Source organism: Myxocyprinus asiaticus, chromosome 8 (assembly GCF_019703515.2).
Source record: "Myxocyprinus asiaticus isolate MX2 ecotype Aquarium Trade chromosome 8, UBuf_Myxa_2, whole genome shotgun sequence".
Lineage (NCBI taxonomy): Eukaryota > Metazoa > Chordata > Actinopteri > Cypriniformes > Catostomidae > Myxocyprinus > Myxocyprinus asiaticus.
This window is the reverse complement of record NC_059351.1, coordinates 49,726,953-49,747,264: the sequence shown is the minus strand read 5'-3', so window position 1 is coordinate 49,747,264 and position 20,312 is coordinate 49,726,953. Positions and strand designations below refer to the sequence as shown.

Sequence of the window (20,312 nt, the reverse complement as noted above, 5' to 3'; positions counted from 1 at the left end):
TTTACAGCGTGCAGGCGGAGCTACGGGAGGGTGGAGCAAAATCGCGCTCGCTCTTCTTTCAGTTTCAGCACGAGCATCGAATATGGTGAACCCTGATTGGATTAGAAGCTTGATGGACATGACACTCATTCTATTTTTTTCATTGGATCCAGTAAGTTACTCAGAAAAAAATACTGAATAACTATAAATATAAAATTAAACACTACAGTATATATGACTAAAAAAAATTTTTTGTGTATATTCAAGTATATAAAGTATCCATTTGTCATACTTGAGTAAAAGTAAAGATACCTTCATGGAAATTGACTCAAGTAAAAGTTTAAGTAGCTCATGAGAAAACGACTTAAGTAAAAGTATTACAATAACTGATATTAAATTTACTTACGTATCAAAAGAACAAGTAAATTGCATAAATTACAGAACAGTTCATTAAACCCATGGCAACTTATTTGATTGGTGGTGCTCATCATTTACTCACGCTCATGCCATCCCAGGTGTGTATGACTTTCTTTCATCTGCAGAACACATACAAAGATTTTTAGAAGAATATTTCAGCTCTGTAGGTCAATTCAATGCAAGTGAAGGCTAGACATTTCAAGCTACAAAAAACACATTAAGGGAGCATATGTTGGTTAAAAATATGTTAATAAAGTTATCCATACTACTACAGTGGTTAAATCCATGTCTTTAGAAGTTATACAGTTGGTTTTGGGCGGGAACAAACCAAATTGTAACTCATTTTCACTGTATATCTTGCCATTGCAATCACTAGGCATGATCATGATTTCAAGCTCGATTTCACTTTCTAGTGCTTGATGCATGCTCAGAGCCCTACATGGCGCTATAGGAAGTGTAATCGAGCTTGAAATCCTGATTGCCAAGGAGACTGCTAATCTCAAGATTTATAGTCGATAAAAGAGTTATATTTTGGTGGTCTGTTCTCACCCAAAACCAAGTGAATCCGTTCAGAAGACATTGGTGAAACCACTGGAGTCTTATGGATTACTCTTGTGCTGCATTTATGTGCTTTTTAGAGTTTCAAAGGTCTGGCCACCATTCACTTACACTGAATTGATTTTCATAACAGTGATATTCTTCTGAAAATCTTTTCTTTTTTTTTTCTTTTATGAAAGAAAGTCATACGCATCTTGGATCGAATGAGGGTGAGAAAATTTAGAGAATTTTAATTTTTATATGAACTAAACTATCCCTTTAATGGCACATTCAAGTCGCATCAGAGTGATCATATTTATGGGATGAGTGAAAATGAACACCACAATCCATAAAAACTGGAACATTGAAGGAGGGAGTTGAGTCATATTAATGACCAGAACAGAGTCATGTGGGGGTTGGCTCTTTTCATTTGGGCCAATAACCAACCACCCAGCAACCACCCAGAACACCCAGGCAACTGCATAGCAATGTGCTGAAACATAGTTAAAACAACTTATCAACAGCATAGCAACAATCTGACAACCACCTAGAACACCCTGTCAACTGCAGAGCAATGTGCAAAAAACACAGAAAACAACTTAGCAACAGCATAGTAACAACTTGGCAACCACATACTGTATCAATATGCCAAAACACACAGCAGAGATCACCTTGACAACTGCACTGCATGCCCTAGCAACCATCCAGAAAACCCTAGTTACCACATACTGTAGCATAAATGTGCTACAAAGCAAATATAACACTTTAGCAACCACCAAAAAACTAGTTTTGCTTAGACAAAGACCATTCACATCTCCATAAAATATAGAAATAAATATTGTTCGACATTTTCATGAGCGCTGGTGATTATTCATACACATCATACCTTGTTTAAATGTAAAATGTAAATGCATGTGATTGACTTTTATATGAACAGGTCTCCTGGAAAGGCGGGAGACTGATCGCACATAACTTCATTATTTAACAGCTTTCATAATGTTTAAGCCTAAACTTATCAAATTAATTAGTCAAAAAATAAATAAATAAAAATAATTAAACTCACAAGAGCAGTTTCTTCCCCAGTGGAGACAAAAGACGGAACACATAATCTGGCGTGCACTTCGCTTGTTATTTTCGTTCAGATTTGTGATTCGCAAAACGAATCATTCAGACTGCTTTTTGAATCTTTTTGTTCAGTTCAAAGGAATAAAATGTAAAAGACTTGACGCAAATGATTCTTTCAACGAATCACACATCACTATCGCTGATCTGCATGCATTTTTGCACATACAGCTATTATTTTTTTCGCGGTGTTCAGTCGCAAAAGTAACGAAAGGGTCTGGAGAAATGTATCGGAGTATAAGAATACATTTTTCTTCAAAATGTAGTGAAGTGAAAGTAAAAGTCCAAAGAAATATTTATACTCAAGTACAAATATTAAACAACTGCAGTTAAGTACAGTAATGAAGTATTTGTACTTCGTTACTATACACCTCTGTGCATTACCATGACCCTCACTTTAAAATAATTAGTAAATATTTGGCAGGGTTACCAAAATTATTTACAAAAAAAAGACCTCTAGCAATATCTAACATGCTGAAGTTAATAATTTGTAATGAACAGAAGAGATATCCCAAGAAATACACAGGTACATTTCATGATCTTTTTCACAATAAAAACATAATCATTCACATTTTAGACAAATGTTAATGTTTTGATTACTTATTAATTAGTAGTTATTTTAAATTAGCCATAGTTAGTTAATAGTTCTCAATGAGGCAAATCAAATTATTAATTAATTAATTAATTAATTATTAATTATTGTTTGTAATTATTGTAATCAATTATTAATTATTGATTACCTAACAGTGAACTACTGATTACTTACTGATTAGTTAATCATGTTTCCATATTAGTTAATAGCAGTAACTAAAGTGTTAATGTAGTACTACTCATCTGTCCTGCATTAATTCCTGCATAGTAACCTATGAATGACAGACCATTAATATAAAGTGTTACCAATAAAAGTACATACCTTCTTGCTAATGTCATTTCTCATTTTTGTGCTTTTTTCTCCTTTTTTTCTACTCCAGACTGGTAGCTTCTCTTCGAAGCCATAGTGAGTCATGACTATCAACATTACATCATCTCTCATTAGCCTACCAGGCAAACATCCGAAAATGAAATAAAATGAGTAATTAAAATAATTTATTATGAAACACACAACTCCTCTACAGTTGACATTACATTTATTCATGTATGTTTATAATGTTTTTACAGTTATGTGTGCATGACAAGAAATAAAATTAGTAGGCTGTTTATAATGTCTTTGACAGCAAGGGGGCCCCCTGGTGAATCGGGGTCCTTATGCAGCTTTGGGAGGATTTTGTCTTTTTTAGTGAAAGAATGTAGCATGGAGTACTTTAATGGTTACTTTTAAGGTGCTCTTTGTCATTCTTGGAGCTTGACTGTTGGTCACCATTCACTTTCAAAGTAAATTATGACACAATTTTCATTTTTGAGTGAACTATAAGCTTAAACTGCAAGAGAAAAAAAATTCAGTGGGCAAGAAACAACATTTTATGAAATCATCACACATTGCATCAAATGAGTACAAATTTGACAACAAATAATTTATTCAGAATCATTCAAAGCTCACATTATTTGACACAAAAATAGACCAGAAATAGCAGTGACTTTTCATGTTAATCAGAGACTGGTGTGAAGCAAGTTTGTATTTTAGAACAATTAATTAAAAAGATCATAATAAGGTTAATATTTTTAAGACATGCCTATGGTGAGGTTTTGGAACAGACCCTATGAGTTTCAAATAAAAAACTGTCTTAAAGTATGGTACAGAAACGTTCACACAATCCCTTCTTCCTGGTTAAGTTCTCAGAGTTTTGTGATGATGCATCATTTTCTATCATTATGTCTGTACTGCTGTTTGAAACATTGGGTGATTCCATGTCAATATGACAATCTGGGTCATAATACCTCAAAGGTGAAGGAGAAACTGGCTGATTAGATATCTCCACATGGTACTGTGGATGATACCCAGTGTCCCTCAGAAAGTCATCAATATTCAGGTATGATTTGATTATCTTGAGGAGAGTTCTGGTAATGTGGAATGTGGCACGTGGGTCATAATTGGACAGATCATTGTGTGTGGTCATATAAACTTTCCCAAACCTGTTCCCTTCATGAACGCTGACAATGATGCGGTCTGCATTGCTGTTGTCATCTCGGCAATAAGTGTAGTCTTCCACAACATAGTCCGGAAGCATATCAGCTCCTGGGTAATTCATATTGCCGACCACATAGTAGGGAAAATTCACATCTGGGAGAAGTTTGACTTTGTGTTTGTTTCTTCTGTTCTCAAAAAAATGAAATCCATAATCTCCCCTCACTGGGTCACACTGGAGGAACATGTCATCATTAAAATAACAAATACAGTAATCAGCAAACCAGAACAAGAGTTTGAGTCCATGTCTGGGACAAGGTCGACCAAATCCAGAGCCTTCCAGTTCAGAAATAGTTTTTATTCTTCTGACCATGGTCTTCATGCATTGAACAGAATTTGATCAGTACAGATTATAAGAGAAAAATACATTCAGTTTTATGTATGTACTGGATATTCTTTAAAGGCAGTGCCGTCCAACACACTTTAGTATACAGTATATATATATTTACTTTAATTTTATATTACATTTTTGAAGACAACAAATGCAAAGTCTAGGGTTTCTCAGGAAGGATGTGTAAGTGACAAATAAAATTGTACTTTGTGACTAGTACAATCTCTGAAGGTTATTATTTACTTACTGTTGTTGTTAAACAGCAACTTTTCTTTCAGTGTAGAGTAAAAGAAGGAGAGCAAAAGAAACACTTAAAGGTAACTGTTCCTCTTTGACAGTCTTCACATATTCATTGTTTTAGCAGGAATTTCCGGTGTGCCGCTGCCTTCTGTAGCAACAGTAATGCAGACGTTAAGCTCAATAGTTGGGAAACAGAAACTTAACTAAGGACAGGATGTGGGTGTGTCTAATGTAAAATGAGCAAAGATCAGTCTGACCACACTGCAGGCCTTAACATAAAACCAAAGGCAATTTATAAATTATATTGTGGCAGGGCGGAGGACGGGGCTGGGTCGTGATTCTACACACCCAGCTCCTAATCAGGCTGATTAGCCCGAGAGGGATAAAGGCCGACTGGAGACGGCAGTGCGACAGAGAGAGAGTTACGGACAGCTGTCCAACACCTGTGTGTGTGTTTGTGCTTTTATTTTAGTTAATCTTTAAATATTATTTATATTGTCAAGCCGGTTCTCGCCACCTCCTTTCTATTGATGTGCTACACATATATATACTGTGTGTATATATATATATATATATATATATATATATATATATATATATATATATATATATATAGTAACACATTAGTGAATGTTGATTTTATATATCAGAATTGTTTTTATTTTATTTTTTTTACTTTTTTTTAAACCCACTGTAGTTTTCCCTAAATTGCTATAGACTATTATTGGGTATAAAATGTTGGATTTCCTTATGAGTAGATGATGTGACAGCAGTGTGACATGCTATATACTTCATCTAAAACAATTTTACAGCATCATGATTTGGTCATAAGTTCACTTTTCATGAATGAGTATTGAAAGACTAAGTGGAATATTTGTAATTTGTCCAAAAAAATTAGTTTGTCGCAGTGCAGAACTAATTTAAATGAACAGCAGAAAGCAAAAGCAGCATTTGTGGGATAATGTTGATTACCACACACAAAAGAAAAATCAACTCGTTCATCCTTTTCTTTGAAAAAGATGGAGAAATGTGAAGCTTATACATTTATAAAAGCCCTCATGTTAACTCTTCTGTTAAAACTCATGTACAGTGGTGTGAAAAAGTGTTTGCCCCCTTCCTGATTTCTTATTTTTTTGCAAGTTTGTCACACTTAAATGTTTCAGATCATCAAACAAGTTTAAATATTAGTCAAAGATAACACAAGTAAACACAAAATGCAGTTTTTAAATGAAGGTTGTTATTATTAAGGGAAAACAAAATCCAAACCTACATGGCCCTGTGTGAAAAAGTGTTTGCCCCACCTGTTAAAACATAACTTAACTGTGGTTTATCACACCTGAGTTCAATTTCTCTAGCCACACCCAGGCCTGATTACTGCCACACCTGTTCTCAATCAAGAAATCACTTAAATAGGACCTGCCTGACAAAGTGAAGTAGACCAAAAGATCTTCAAAAGCTAGACATCATGCCGAGATCCAAAGAAATTCAGGAACAAATGAGAAAGAAAGTAATTGAGATCTATCAGTCTGGAAAAGGTTATAAAGCCATTTCTAAAGCTTTGGGACTCCAGAGAACCACAGTGAGAGCCATTATCCACAAATGGCAAAAACATGGAACAGTGGTGAACCTTCCCAGGAGTGGCCGGCCAACCAAAATTACCCCAAGAGCACAGCGACGACTCATCCAAGAGGTCACAAAAGACCCCACAACAACATCCAAAGAACTGCAGGCCTCACTTGCCTCAGTTAAGGTCAGTGTTCATGACTCCACCATTAGAAAGAGACTGGGCAAAAATGGCCTGCATGGCAGAGTTCCAGGACGAAAACCACTGCTGAGCAAAAAGAACATTAAGGCTCGTCTCATTTTTGCCAGAAAACATCTTGATGATCCCCAAGAATTTTGGGAAAATACTCTGTGGACTGACGAGACAAAAGTTGAACTTTTTGGAAGGTGTGTGTCCCCTTACATCTGGTGTAAAAGTAACACCGCATTTCAGAAAAAGAACATCATACCAACAGTAAAATATGGTGGTGGTAGTGTGATGGTCTGGGGCTGTTTTGCTGCTTCAGGACCTGGAAGACTTGCTGTGATAAATGGAACCATGAATTCTGCTGTCTACCAAAAAATCCTGAAGGAGAATGTCCGGCCATCTGTTCGTGACCTCAAGCTGAAGCGAACTTGGGTTCTGCAGCAAGACAATAATCCAAAACACACCAGCAAGTCCACCTCTGAATGGCTGAAGAAAAACAAAATGAAGACTTTGGAGTGGCCTAGTCAAAGTCCTGACCTGAATCCTATTGAGATGCTGTGGCATGACCTTAAAAAGGCAGTTCATGCTCGAAAACCCTCCAATATGGCTGAATTACAACAATTCTGCAAAGATGAGTGGGCCAAAATTCCTCCACAGCGCTGTAAATGACTCATTGCAAGTTATCGCAAACGCTTGATTGCAGTTGTTGCTGCTAAGGGTGGCCCAACCAGTTATTAGGTTTAGGGGGCAATCACTTTTTCACACAGGGCCATGTAGGTTTGGATTTTGTTTTCCCTTAATAATAACAACCTTCATTTAAAAACTGCATTTTGTGTTTACTTGTGTTATCTTTGACTAATATTTAAACTTGTTTGATGATCTGAAACATTTAAGTGTGACAAACATGCAAAAAAATAAGAAATCAGGAAGGGGGCAAACACTTTTTCACACCACTGTATTATTTCAGCTGTAAAGTCGTTTAAATCATAATTTTACAGTCATTTTAGGGTTTTAGGGTTTGTTGACATTACATTGTCATGGCAACGAAGTTGTGAAATTGGATATAATTTAACACAGAAAAGGTTAGTAAGCAATTTTATCACTCTAAAATTATATTAACATGCATATTGTTTATTTCTTGTGGCTAAATCTTTGAAACGAGTGTTTTACGATTACGGATTGGCCCTTATTGACTCCCATTGTAAATGCCTCATTGTAACCTCGATTTTTGCCTTTTTTTTTTTAAGAAAATGAGGGGCAAGTAAAACTTTATTTTTGTGGTAATCAGTATTATGCCACAAATGCTGTCGATTGAGCTTAACTTGTATTGAATGCGGAATATTCCTTTAAAGGACTCTAAGGGTACGTTTACACAACAACGATGTACAAACTTTGCATTTTTGAAAAGTTTCGCGTACAGACGACAATGTTGTCAAAACGATCCCCGTTCACACGAATCTGCGAAAACGACTAAAAACGCTGTATTATGCATGCAAGGCCAGTAGTTGGCGATGTCACTTTGTAAAGAAACATAAGCATTCTTCCACTGTGCGGTGAGTCTTCTGATGTCTGATTTCGTAGCTGAACCAAACCAGACAGTTATTGAAGTGCAGAGGACAGACTCAATGACTGCTGAGTAGAACTGTATCAGCAGCGCCTGTGGCAGGTTGACTTTCCTCAGCTGGCGAAGGAAGTACAACCTCTGCTGTGCTGTTTAGAATGGTGAGGGGGGACAGTGTTGGGGTGTTCCTCCTAATGTCCACAATCATCTCCACCGTTTTGAGCGTGTTCAGCTCAGTGTTGTTTTGACTGCACCAGACAGCCAGCTGTTCAACCTCCCTTCTGTATGCAGACTCATCGTCATCTCGGATGAGGCCGATGACAGTGGTGTCGTCTGCAAACTTCAGGAGCTTGACAGAGGGGTCCTTGGTGATGCAGTCATTGGTGTAGGGGGAGAGTGGGGAGAGCACACATCCCTGGGGGGCACCAGTGCTGATTGTACAGGTGCTAGAAGTGAGTTTCCCCTGTCTCACAAGCTGCTGCCTGTCCGTCAGAAAGCTGGTAATCCATTGACAGATAGACATGGGAACAGAGAGTTGGTGTAATTTATTCTGGAGTATAGCTGGGATGATGGTGTTGAAAGCTGAACTGAAGTCCACAAAAAGGATCACTGCATATGTCCCTGGTCTGTCCAGATGTTGCAGGATATGATGCAATCTTATGTTGACTGCATCATCCACAGACCTGTTTGCTCGATAAGCAAATTGAAGGGGATCTAGAAAGGGTCCAGTGATGTCCTTCAGGTGGGCCAACACCAGTCTCTCAAATTACTTCATGACCACAGACGTCAGGGTGACAGGTCTGTAGTAATTAAGTCCTGTGATTTTTGGTTTCTTTGGGACAGGAATAATGATTGAGCATTTGACGCAGCATGGGACTTCACACTGCTCCAGAGATCTATTGAAGATTTGTGTGAAGATGGGGGCCAGCTGGTTAGCACAGGATTGACGACACGCTGGTGAGACGCCATCTGGGTTTGAAGCCTTCCTCGTCTTTTGTTTCCGAAAGACGCGGCTCACATCATCTTCACAGATCTTAAGTGCAGGTTGAGATCTGCTACGTTTACTACGGTTTCCGGAAAAAGTCATGATAAGCTAGTTAATTTCTCCAAAGATGCATTGTACTATGGCGGTTACGCAGTGAGTTACGTTGTTGTTCAGTAAACGCACCCCAGGCTGGGTAAAGCGCAGTTTCTAGGGTGGATGAGAGGCGTAAACGTAAAGAAATATTAGTGTGGACGTTGCCTGAGTGTAGGAGATTCCAGACAATGATATTATTGTATAGACTATTGTATAAAATTAATTAATGATAACATCTGGGTTAGTCTCATGTAGCCAGACCCTGACTAACGGCATAAGATCTGGTCCATATTGCATTTTATTCTGGTCAAACCATCTGACCAACGTGAAAACAACGTTTTTGTTTTTACATGCAGTATTTGCTGGTTTGTCTTATTCCATCCTGTTTGACACAATTACAGAAATTAGTATGAAAACATTTCAAAACAGTGTTGAAAAAATATAAGAATTAGCTTCTGACAAACACCATCATGTAAGCTAATACTCTATTTCCACTTTTTTCCATAACTAATTAAGTTTTAGTGCCCGAGCTTGACCAGTGCATATTTCTGAGAGTTTATTAAAGCCTTTTGAAGAAAAACTTCCTTTAACTACAACCCAAACATATTCATATTTGAAATGACCATCATTGGACTTTATAAAAGCTGTTTATTTAACATCGGTTTCCAAAAACATTGACATTGACATTTTGTAAAAAAGAGTTATACAAAATATCACATATACATATGTGTCTTGATATCCACAAAACCCTAACTACAAACATGGAAAATAAACATAAACATGAACTTGACTTGACTAGACTTAAACTTGACATGAACTATCTAACAAAGTTACATTCACACAATACCTCAATCAACAATAGAAAACATGAGGGCTTAAATACTTGGACATGGGAGAACATAAACCAATGAACAAACAGAACTCTAAACAAGATAATCAAACAATGAACCAATGAAAACAAGACACATGAACATGGAGGGAAAACAGTACATCACATGACCAGGAACACATGACATGAAACAGGAACTAAACTTTACAAAATAAAAAAAAACATGAATCAACAAAATACACGTGACATATCCCCCCCACTAAGGGGCGGCTCCTGATGCCCCAACACATGAACAAACACATAAAACATGAATCAACACAAAGGTCTGTAGGGAGCTGGGGGGGGGGGGTGGTGTGTCTTGAAACGTAGCTTGGAAGGGCATGGCGTGGGGTGTGGCCTGGCGTGACAGGGCGTGGGGCATGGGACCAGGGCAGAGTCAATGAGAGACTTGAAGGGCGACACCAGGGAACTTGGTACCCAGAGAGTAGCCGAAGACTCAAAGGGCCAGGGTGGAGCCGATGGCAGGGAGGACCAAGGTGGAGCCATAGGGAAGGAGGTCCCAGGTGGAGCTGATGGATCGGAGGGACGAGGCGCAGCCAGAGGATCGGAGAGCCAAGGCGGAGCCAGGTGACCGACAGTCCAAGGAGGAGCAGGTGGGACGGGGGACCCTGGCAAAGCCGACAGGCTGAAGAACCGCAGTGGAGCTGAGGGAATGCAGAGCCGAGGCGATGTCGAGTGATCGACAGGCCATGCTGTGACATGGCATGAAGCAGGCTGAGGGCATGACCGCCTCTGGCTTGGCGGCCATGATGTGGACCTCTGGCTCGGCGGCCATGACGTGGACCTCTGGCTCGGCGGCCATGACGTGGAACTCTGGCTCGGCAACCATGTCGTGGAACTCTGGCTCGGCGGCCATGTCGTGGAACTCTGGCTCGGCGGTTATGAAGTGGAACTCTGGCTCGGCGGCCATGACGTGGAACTCTGGCTCAGCGGCCATGTCTGGCTCGGCGGCCACGTCTGACTCGGCGGCCATGATGTGGAACTCTGGCTCGGCGGCCATGTCGTGGCACTCTGTCTCAGCGGCCATGTCGTGGAACTCTGGCTCGGCATCCGCCTCCCCCACAGTGAACGTGGAACCAATAATCTGCAGGGCGAGGGTATAATGGGGCGAAGACTACCCTCTCTCATCTTTTTGTTCACTTCAATCCATCTTTAACTCACAAAAAAACAAACTCTCTCTTATTAATAAAGCTGCGTTTTGCCAATTTTCTTCACGATAAGAAATACACAGTGACATATATTATGATTCATTAAGTTGCGTTATAATCTAGATGCATTAAGCGCGTGCACTCGAGGGATGAGCGTCCCCGCGACAGAGTGTACATCAGCCGGGTGCAGCTTCAATCTCTCCCCCTTAGATCAGGACACTTTGCGCAACTCATAGAAGAGGTGCTGACTGCACAGAGAAATGCCAGTTTCCTTATTATTTTAACTTTAATAAAGCTGTAACACATTAAATAGAACTGCATTAAAGATGTAACGCTGGGGTGTTTCCTTTAAAGACACTTGACAAGCAAGTTTTGCTTAAGCTGAGTGTCAGCTCCAGCTCTGCTTATTCCACAACAAGAGTGCTTCTGTATTTACTTATTTTGTATTTTTGCATTATAATTCCCTCATACTTTGCGATCTACATCACCTGAAGCTGTTTGGAAAGTTGAGAGTGCGTCTGGACTGTGAGATGTGTTTTCTTCTTCTCCTCAGTCAGGCGCGAGCTGCAGTGCTGCTCTTGTGTGCAATCATTAGAGTTTCATGTGATCTTATGTTACGTTAAGATCAAATGACTATTCGACAACGGAAATTTTTGTCGACAATTTTTTATTGTCGATGTTGTCGATAACGTTGACTAATCGTGTCAGCCCTAGTAATTAACACATGAATTTGCAGTAATAATGCATTAATTAAGCATGTATTAATGCATATTAGTGCACCCGTATTGGGTGGAAGTTCAAATACATGGCTTCTGGTCATTGTGGTAATTAACACATTAATTAACACTATTAGTTCATATAAGAAGTTGTTAGGGAATTAATCCACAATGACACATTTAATTAATAGCAATTCATATATGACTTAATATATTAATCAGACAGACTCTTTATTAGTTGCTGATGTGGCAATCATTAATGAATGGCTTAGTTAATCATAAGTCATATTAACTCAATATTATCTGTGCATTAGTTAAGCATGAATGAATGCTTATTAATGCACCCATATTGTAAAGTGTTACCAAAGGGGATTTATTATAATTTTACAAAGGAATTAAATTCTAAAGTGATAAATTAGAAAAAGAACGATTAGCAGTGCAGACCAGCAAAACAGACCACAGCATCCTCCAATGGTTTTCAATGTGGTGTGATTTGATGACTGTTGCAAGTTCTGACTCTGAAATGGTCTGCTTTCTGTTGAATTTTTTTTATTTCTGAAGGATTCAGGCTGCAGAACGGCCTCTGGATCATATCTCTGGTTGTCCACTGTTTTACTGAGAAATTCGCCCCTGCTTTCAAAGTTTTCAATGATCTTTATGAGACCTCTGCTGATGAGGTAAGTGCGATTGTGCTCAAAATGCACCTGATCTGAATGCCGAGTCACATAAATCTTGTCAAAATATTTGACTTCACCATTTCTGCTTGAAATAAGGGAAACAATGATGCGGTCGGTGTTGCTGTCATCTGAATAACAGTGGTAATAATTTCTTTTGACATAATGAGGTAGTCTGCCAGGGGTGTTCAAGTTGCCCACTTCATAATATGGTAGGCTAGAACTAGGAAGAAGTCCATCTGTATTATGGAATCTGTGGAAGCCAAAATCTCCATTTTCTGGGTTGCACTGTGCAATCATACAGCCCTTTTTATCAATGTAAACACATTTTTTGGCAAACCACCACAGCAAGTTGAGGCCATGTCTGGGATATGGCTGACCAAACCTGGAGTCTCTCAGCTGGGCCAGTTCATTCAGTGTTTTCAGTTGCACCATTCTTTATCTAGAAAATGGTCGGAAAGAAAACATACGGGAAAGGTTGTATTCTAAGACTGCATTTATACACATAAATATACATATACAGTACAAACTAGCTGATAATTTGAGTAAACTTTAAAGACCAAAGGTACACTTTGCTTTTGCATAATGACATCAGTGACATAGAACAGCATAGTTAAAAATCACACATTAACAGTTATGGCAGCTTGTAACTTTTAAAGGGGAAATAACTGTTTAAAATGGTGTTTGATTTGATTTATCATGAGTAAAATGGCAATAATTACCAAAACTTTTGCTTTTTTTTTTTTCAAGTTGTGCTAATAAGTTATTAGTTAATTACATTTAATTTCTTGAATTAATTGCTTGAGCATTTCAAATATTAGAGGAAAAAAAACAAAGTAGATTATACCTCTTTTTTTCCCCTTACAATCATCAAATTCTTGCAGGAGTCTGTTGTGTGCTGCTGTCCTCTATATTAGCAGAAATGTTGAAAAGCAGAAGACAAACTCACTTGCTGGGAAACAGAAACTGAACCAGACAAACAATGTGTGGGAGTGTCTAGGGCCGGTCAACCCATTAGGCGACATAGGCGAGTGCCTAGTGCGGCATCGCTTGGGGGCGCCGATCTACTGAGCCAATAAGTATGTGTTCAATCTGTGTCAAACAAAATGCACCCTGTGTGTTCCAATGATGTGTTGTGGCGCCCCCCACAGAACAAATGGACCGTGTACTACATGCCGTACTACTCTTACTGTTCCTGTTATACCTGTGTTTGGCAAAACAAAAAACAAACAAAAAACCCAGTGAAAGTAGTATGGATAGTATGCCATTGTGAACATGGCCATAAACTCAGCAGGGCTTGTGAATCGAAGTGAAATGCCCGATGTGTGAATTAACCAGTCTTTTGAGTCGGTTCTTCTCAATGAATTTGTCTAACATGCGAGCTGAATCGTTTGAAGCTCTTTGTCACGCAGTAAAACAGTGATGGGATGCTTAGAAGACAGAGAACAAAAACAATGGTGAATAAAGTGAATATTTACTTACAATTCAATGAAACAAATTGTGCAGCTGCATTCAGTCATTTGCCAGTGATGAAGATCATGTGCAAGTGCAGTCTGTGAATGATTATCTATTGCAGGTAAAGATACTTTCTAAATAAAAGTGTATCAAAACACTTACATTACATGAAAGCACTTAAAAGTACCAAAACCAAACCAATACCATGTTTTTTGGACATGTTCTTTGGAGTAGCCTTCTATATTTACTGGAGAGTCTCGCCTAGGGTGCAAAATGGGGTAGGACCGGCACTGGGAGTATCGAATCTAGTATAGGAGTCAGCTTGCTGCTGTAAACTGATAAAGCAGGTCACATGTCATTCCAAGATAAATAAGGACAAATTAATTTATTTTGGACCATTATGATGTTTGCAAGTGACATTATTTTCAGGACAATTAAGCACATCCCCACCATCAAATTCTCATTACCGTAATGCGTCCAAAATTATACGTTTTTGTTGTAATTTCCACTCAATGGTGATTCTTATTATATTCGCATTATTCTAATACAGTAGTTTTATTGTATTACAGTAAAAAAATATATATTGTTGTACAATGATTTATTTAAATCAGCATGAAGGCAGTACATCAAATACTACATGATTAAATAATTCATGATTAAAATATCATTTCGTTACCTTACAGTAACAAAAATTAGAATTTTGTTTATTTTATTATTATTATTATTATTATTATTATTGAAAGAGTTTGCAGGAGGGGGTGCTTTATTATCATGAAAATAATGTTTCAATTCAAAAAACATATCCTAATTAATTTTCTTTAAACAAAATATAATTTCTTTTTATTTATGTATATAGTGAGTCATGACTATCTACATTACATCATCTCTCATTAGCCTACCTGGTGTACATCCGAAAATGAAATAAAATGAGTAATTAAAATAATTTATTATGAAACTCCTCTACAGTTGACATTACATTTATTCATGTATGTTTATAATGTTTTTACAGTTATGTGTGCATGACAAGAAATAAAATTAGTAGGCTGTTTATAATGTCTTTGACAGCAAGGGGGCCCCCTGGTGAATCGGGGTCCTTATGCAGCTTTGGGAGGATTTTGTCTTTTTTAGTGAAAGAATGTAGCATGGAGTACTTTAATGGTTACTTTTAAGGTGCTCTTTGTCATTCTTGGAGCTTGACTGTTGGTCACCATTCACTTTCAAAGTAAATTATGACACAATTTTCATTTTTGAGTGAACTATAAGCTTAAACTGCAAGAGAAAAAAAAATTCAGTGGGCAAGAAACAACATTTTATGAAATCATCACACATTGCATCAAATGAGTACAAATTTGACAACAAATAATTTATTCAGAATCATTCAAAGCTCACATTATTTGACACAAAAATAGACCAGAAATAGCAGTGACTTTTCATGTTAATCAGAGACTGGTGTGAAGCAAGTTTGTATTTTAGAACAATTAATTAAAAAGATCATAATAAGGTTAATATTTTTAAGACATGCCTATGGTGAGGTTTTGGAACAGACCCTATGAGTTTCAAATAAAAAACTGTCTTAAAGTATGGTACAGAAACGTTCACACAATCCCTTCTTCCTGGTTAAGTTCTCAGAGTTTTGTGATGATGCATCATTTTCTATCATTATGTCTGTACTGCTGTTTGAAACATTGGGTGATTCCATGTCAATATGACAATCTGGGTCATAATACCTCAAAGGTGAAGGAGAAACTGGCTGATTAGATATCTCCACATGGTACTGTGGATGATACCCAGTGTCCCTCAGAAAGTCATCAATATTCAGGTATGATTTGATTACCTTGAGGAGAGTTCTGGTAATGTGGAATGTGGCACGTGGGTCATAATTGGACAGATCATTGTGTGTGGTCATATAAACTTTCCCAAACCTGTTCCCTTCATGAACGCTGACAATGATGCGGTCTGCATTGCTGTTGTCATCTCGGCAATAAGTGTAGTCTTCCACAACATAGTCCGGAAGCATATCAGCTCCTGGGTAATTCATATTGCCGATCACATAGTAGGGAAAATTCACATCTGGGAGAAGTTTGACTTTGTGTTTGTTTCTTCTGTTCTCAAAAAAATGAAATCCATAATCTCCCCTCACTGGGTCACACTGGAGGAACATGTCATCATTAAAATAACAAATACAGTAATCAGCAAACCAGAACAAGAGTTTGAGTCCATGTCTGGGACAAGGTCGACCAAATCCAGAGCCTTCCAGTTCAGAAATAGTTTTTGTTCTTCTGACCATGGACTTCATGCATTGAACAGAATTTGATCAGTACAGATTATAAGAGAAAAATACATTCAGTTTTATGTATGTACTGGATATTCTTTAAAGGCAGTGCCGTCCAACACACTTTAGTATACAGTAGATATACAGGTGCATCTCAATAAATTAGAATGTCGTGGAAAAGTTCATTTATTTCAGTAATTCAACTCAAATTGTGAAACTCGTGTATTAAATAAATTCAATGCACACAGACTGAAGTAGTTTAAGTCTTTGGTTCTTTTAATTGTGATGATTTTGGCTCACATTTAACAAAAACCCACCAATTCACTATCTCAAAAAATTAGAATATGGTGACATGCCAATCAGCTAATCAACTCAAAACACCTGCAAAGGTTTCCTGAGCCTTCAAAATGGTCTCTCAGTTTGGTTCACTAGGCTACACAATCATGGGGAAGACTGCTGATCTGACAGTTGTCCAGAAGACAATAACTGACACCCTTCACAAGGAGGGTAAGCCACAAACATTCATTGCCAAAGAAGCTGGCTGTTCACAGAGTGCTGTATCCAAGCATGTTAACAGAAAGTTGAGTGGAAGGAAAAAGTGTGGAAGAAAAAGATGCACAACCAACCGAGAGAACCGCAGCCTTATGAGGATTGTCAAGCAAAATCAATTCAAGAATTTGGGTGAACTTCACAAGGAATGGACTGAGGCTGGGGTCAAGGCATCAAGAGCCACCACACACAGACGTGTCAAGGAATTTGGCTACAGTTGACGTATTCCTCTTGTTAAGCCACTCCTGAACCACAGACAACGTCAGAGGCGTCTTACCTGGGCTAAGGAGAAGAAGAACTGGACTGTTGCCCAGTGGTCCAAAGTCCTCTTTTCAGATGAGAGCAAGTTTTGTATTTCATTTGGAAACCAAGGTCCTAGAGTCTGGAGGAAGGGTGGAGAAGCTCATAGCCCAAGTTGCTTGAAGTCCAGTGTTAAGTTTCCACAGTCTGTGATGATTTGGGGTGCAATGTCATCTGCTGGTGTTGGTCCATTGTGTTTTTTGAAAACTGAAGTCACTGCACCCGTTTACCAAGAAATTTTGGAGCACTTCATGCTTCCTTCTGTTGACCAGCTTTTTAAAGATGCTGATTTCATTTTCCAGCAGGATTTGGCACCTGCCAACACTGCCAAAAGCACCAAAAGTTGGTTAAATGACCATGGTGTTGGTGTGCTTGACTGGCCAACAAACTCACCAGACCTGAACCCATATTGTCAAGAGGAGAATGAGAAACAAGAGACCAAAAAATGCAGATGAGCTGAAGGCCACTGTCAAAGAAACCTGGGCTTCCATACCACCTCAGCAGTGCCACAAACTGATCACATCCATGCCACGCCAAATTGAGGTAGTAATTAAAGCAAAAGGAGCCCCTACCAAGTATTGAGTACATATACAGTAAATGAACATACTTTCCAGAAGGCCAACAATTCACTAAAAATGTTTTTTTTATTGGTCTTATGATGTATTCTAATTTTTTGAGATAGTGAATTGGTGGGTTTTTGTTAAATGTGAGCCAAAATCATCACAATTAAAAGAACCAAAGACTTAAACTACTTCAGTCTGTGTGCACTGAATTTATTTAATACACGAGTTTCACAATTTGAGTTGAATTACTGAAATAAATGAACTTTTCCACGACATTCTAATTTATTGAGATGCACCTGTATATTTACTTTCATTTTATATTACATTTTTGAAGACAACAAATGCAAAGTCTAGGGTTTCTCAGGAAGGATGTGTAAGTGACAAATAAAATTGTACTTTGTGACTAGTACAAACTCTGAAGGTTATTATTTACTTACTGTTGTTGTTAAACAGCAACTTTTCTTTCAGTGTAGAGTAAAAGAAGGAGAGCAAAAGAAACACTTAAAGGTAACTGTTTCTCTTTGACAGTCTTTCCATATTCACTGTTTTAGCAGGACAGTGCCTCCCGTAGCAACAGAAATGCAGAAGATCACTAGTTGGGAAACAGAAACTTAACTAAAGACAGAATGTGGGTGTGTCTAATCTAACATGAGCAAACATCAGTCTGACTACACTGCAGGCCTTAACATAAAACCAAAGACAGTACAATTTATAAATTATATATATATATATATATATATATATATATATATATATATATACACATACAGTACTGTGCAAAAGTTTTAGGCACTTGTGAAAAACTTTCAAAGTGAGGATTTCTTAAAAAAATTATGACATAAATAGTCATTAATTTCATTAATCAATTAACATTATACAAAGTCTAGTAAACAGAAAAAGAGCTAAATCAATATTCGGTGTGGCCACCTTTGCCTTTAAAACAGCCCCATTTCTCTTACTTACACCTGGACACAGGTTTTCTTGGTTGTTGGTAGATAGGATGTTCCAAGCTTCTTGGAGAATTTGCCACAGTTCTTCTATCTATTTCGGCATAAGATATGTTTCAGTATAGGAATGTTTGCAAAAGGAATGTTTGGGAGTATAAAATGTATATTTCCTATTGACACACTAAAGTAGCAGATATAAATAACCATCTTAAGACAAGTGTTTCTGTTAAACATCATATGTGCCTAAGACTTTTGCACAATAATATATGTGGATATAATATATATATATATATATATATATATATATATATATATATATATATATATATATATAGTAACACATTAATGAATGTTGATTTTATATATCAGAAAAATAGTTTTCCCTATCTGTCACTCATTTGACGTTGTGTCGATGTAGTAACACCAGGGGTCACTCTTGGGAGCCCCAAACACCTCTGCTTTTTCTTAAAAAGGCCAATGAGAATTGGCGAGTGGAATTTGCATGCCACTCCCCTGGACATACGGGTATAAAAGGAACTGGTATGCAACCACTCATTCATATTTTCTCTTCGGAGCCGAGTGGTTGTATTCAGTGCACTGAATTCAATTCCCTCCAAAGACACACCTCAAAACTGTTGGATTACCGGTGCATTTCAGCGGCTTCTCTCCCTCTGCACCCGTGGAGTGCAGAGAACGCCCCTGGGCACTTTGGCAGAGTGAAAATAAGAGAGTATATTCGAAAAGAGTATATTTTCATTCACAAAAAGAGCGGCACACACACGGAACATCGAAAGATGCCTTTCCATTTGTGTGTTATTCCTGGTTGCGGTCGTTATCTCTCCGCTTCTGACGGCCATGATCGCTGTCTTACTTGTCTGGGCACTGCCCACACGGAGACATTGTTCGTGGATGAGTCATGTCCCATTGCGAGAACATGACCATGGCAACGTTGTGGTCACGGCTTGCTTTCGCAAGAAAGTATGCCACCCCAGCGGCTCCCCGCACCGGTCCTTCTACCTACGGGTTTGATGCCGCGTCGGTTAGCACTGGGGGCGATTTGGGGACATCAATGGGACCACCTCCGCCGGGTATCCCCCCACAGTCCTCCCATTCCCCAGCACGCTCGCTTGCCCCGATCGGGCTCTCGCACAAGACCGCCGGCTCGTCTCAGCGCAAGTTCGACTTCTCATTCGGAGCTCGGGAAGACGATGAGTTATCGAATGCAGCATCGTAGAGCGGGTTCATCCAGTCTGACGCAGAGGCTTCGGCTGGGCTTCCTCCTTCGGGAACGGTCGCCCAGTCTCACGCCAACCGTGAACGTCAGGCTAGAGTGGAACCCTCCACTCTCCCCTGAACCCTCGTGGCTCGACGATTGGTTCCTGGGTTCGGGGCGCGCCCACGGCCACACCCTGCCCCCGTTCCTTTCTTCCCGGAAGTGCATGGAGCTGACAAGATCGTGGGAGGCACCTTTTACTGCCCAGTCCAGGTCTTTCAGCTCCCCTGCTCTCACTACCCTCGATGGTGGAGCGGCCAGGGGGCATTCGGTGATCCCCCAGGTGGATAAGGTGCACGCGGTGCACTTGTGTCCGCAGAGCGCCGCCACCTGGTGCGGGCGCCCGAGGCTCCCATCCAGGGCCTGTAGGTTTACGTCGTCCCTGATGA

At 39.0% G+C, this 20,312-nt stretch overlaps 2 protein-coding genes across 5 annotated transcripts; both read right to left on the bottom strand.

The window, feature by feature from the left end:
* Positions 1–3,545: 3,545 nt before the first annotated feature.
* On the bottom strand, positions 3,546–18,246 carry LOC127445516 (uncharacterized). 3 transcript variants are annotated; one of them, XM_051705661.1, is made up of 2 exons: positions 18,141–18,218; positions 3,546–4,493 (listed from the first exon to the last, which is right to left on the bottom strand). In XM_051705661.1, the coding sequence occupies exon 2, from the start codon at positions 4,488–4,490 to the stop codon at positions 3,777–3,779; it is 714 nt and encodes a 237-aa protein (XP_051561621.1). In that variant the 5' UTR covers positions 4,491–4,493; positions 18,141–18,218; the 3' UTR covers positions 3,546–3,776. The 3 variants fall into 3 exon arrangements, with proteins under 3 accessions (XP_051561621.1, XP_051561620.1, XP_051561622.1); XM_051705660.1 differs by lacking the exon at positions 18,141–18,218 and adding an exon at positions 4,756–4,947; XM_051705662.1 differs by lacking the exon at positions 3,546–4,493 and adding an exon at positions 15,362–16,309 and having other exon boundaries at positions 18,141–18,246.
* On the bottom strand, positions 9,766–14,280 carry LOC127445517 (uncharacterized). Of its 2 annotated transcripts, none has more exons than XM_051705663.1 (4): positions 14,224–14,280; positions 14,047–14,131; positions 13,412–13,472; positions 9,766–13,006 (listed from the first exon to the last, which is right to left on the bottom strand). In XM_051705663.1, exon 4 carries the CDS (start codon positions 12,997–12,999, stop codon positions 12,286–12,288), a length of 714 nt encoding a protein of 237 aa, XP_051561623.1. In that variant the 5' UTR covers positions 13,000–13,006; positions 13,412–13,472; positions 14,047–14,131; positions 14,224–14,280; the 3' UTR covers positions 9,766–12,285. The 2 variants fall into 2 exon arrangements, with proteins under 2 accessions (XP_051561623.1, XP_051561624.1); XM_051705664.1 differs by having other exon boundaries at positions 14,047–14,117; positions 14,224–14,250.
* Positions 18,247–20,312: the final 2,066 nt, after the last annotated feature.

Excerpts from the sequence above, each read along its gene's own strand:
- LOC127445517 (XM_051705663.1), bottom strand. The coding sequence starts at position 12,999 with ATGGTGCAACTGAAAACACTGAATGAACTGGCCCAGCTGAGAGACTCC.
- LOC127445516 (XM_051705662.1), bottom strand. The coding sequence starts at position 16,306 with ATGGTCAGAAGAACAAAAACTATTTCTGAACTGGAAGGCTCTGGATTT.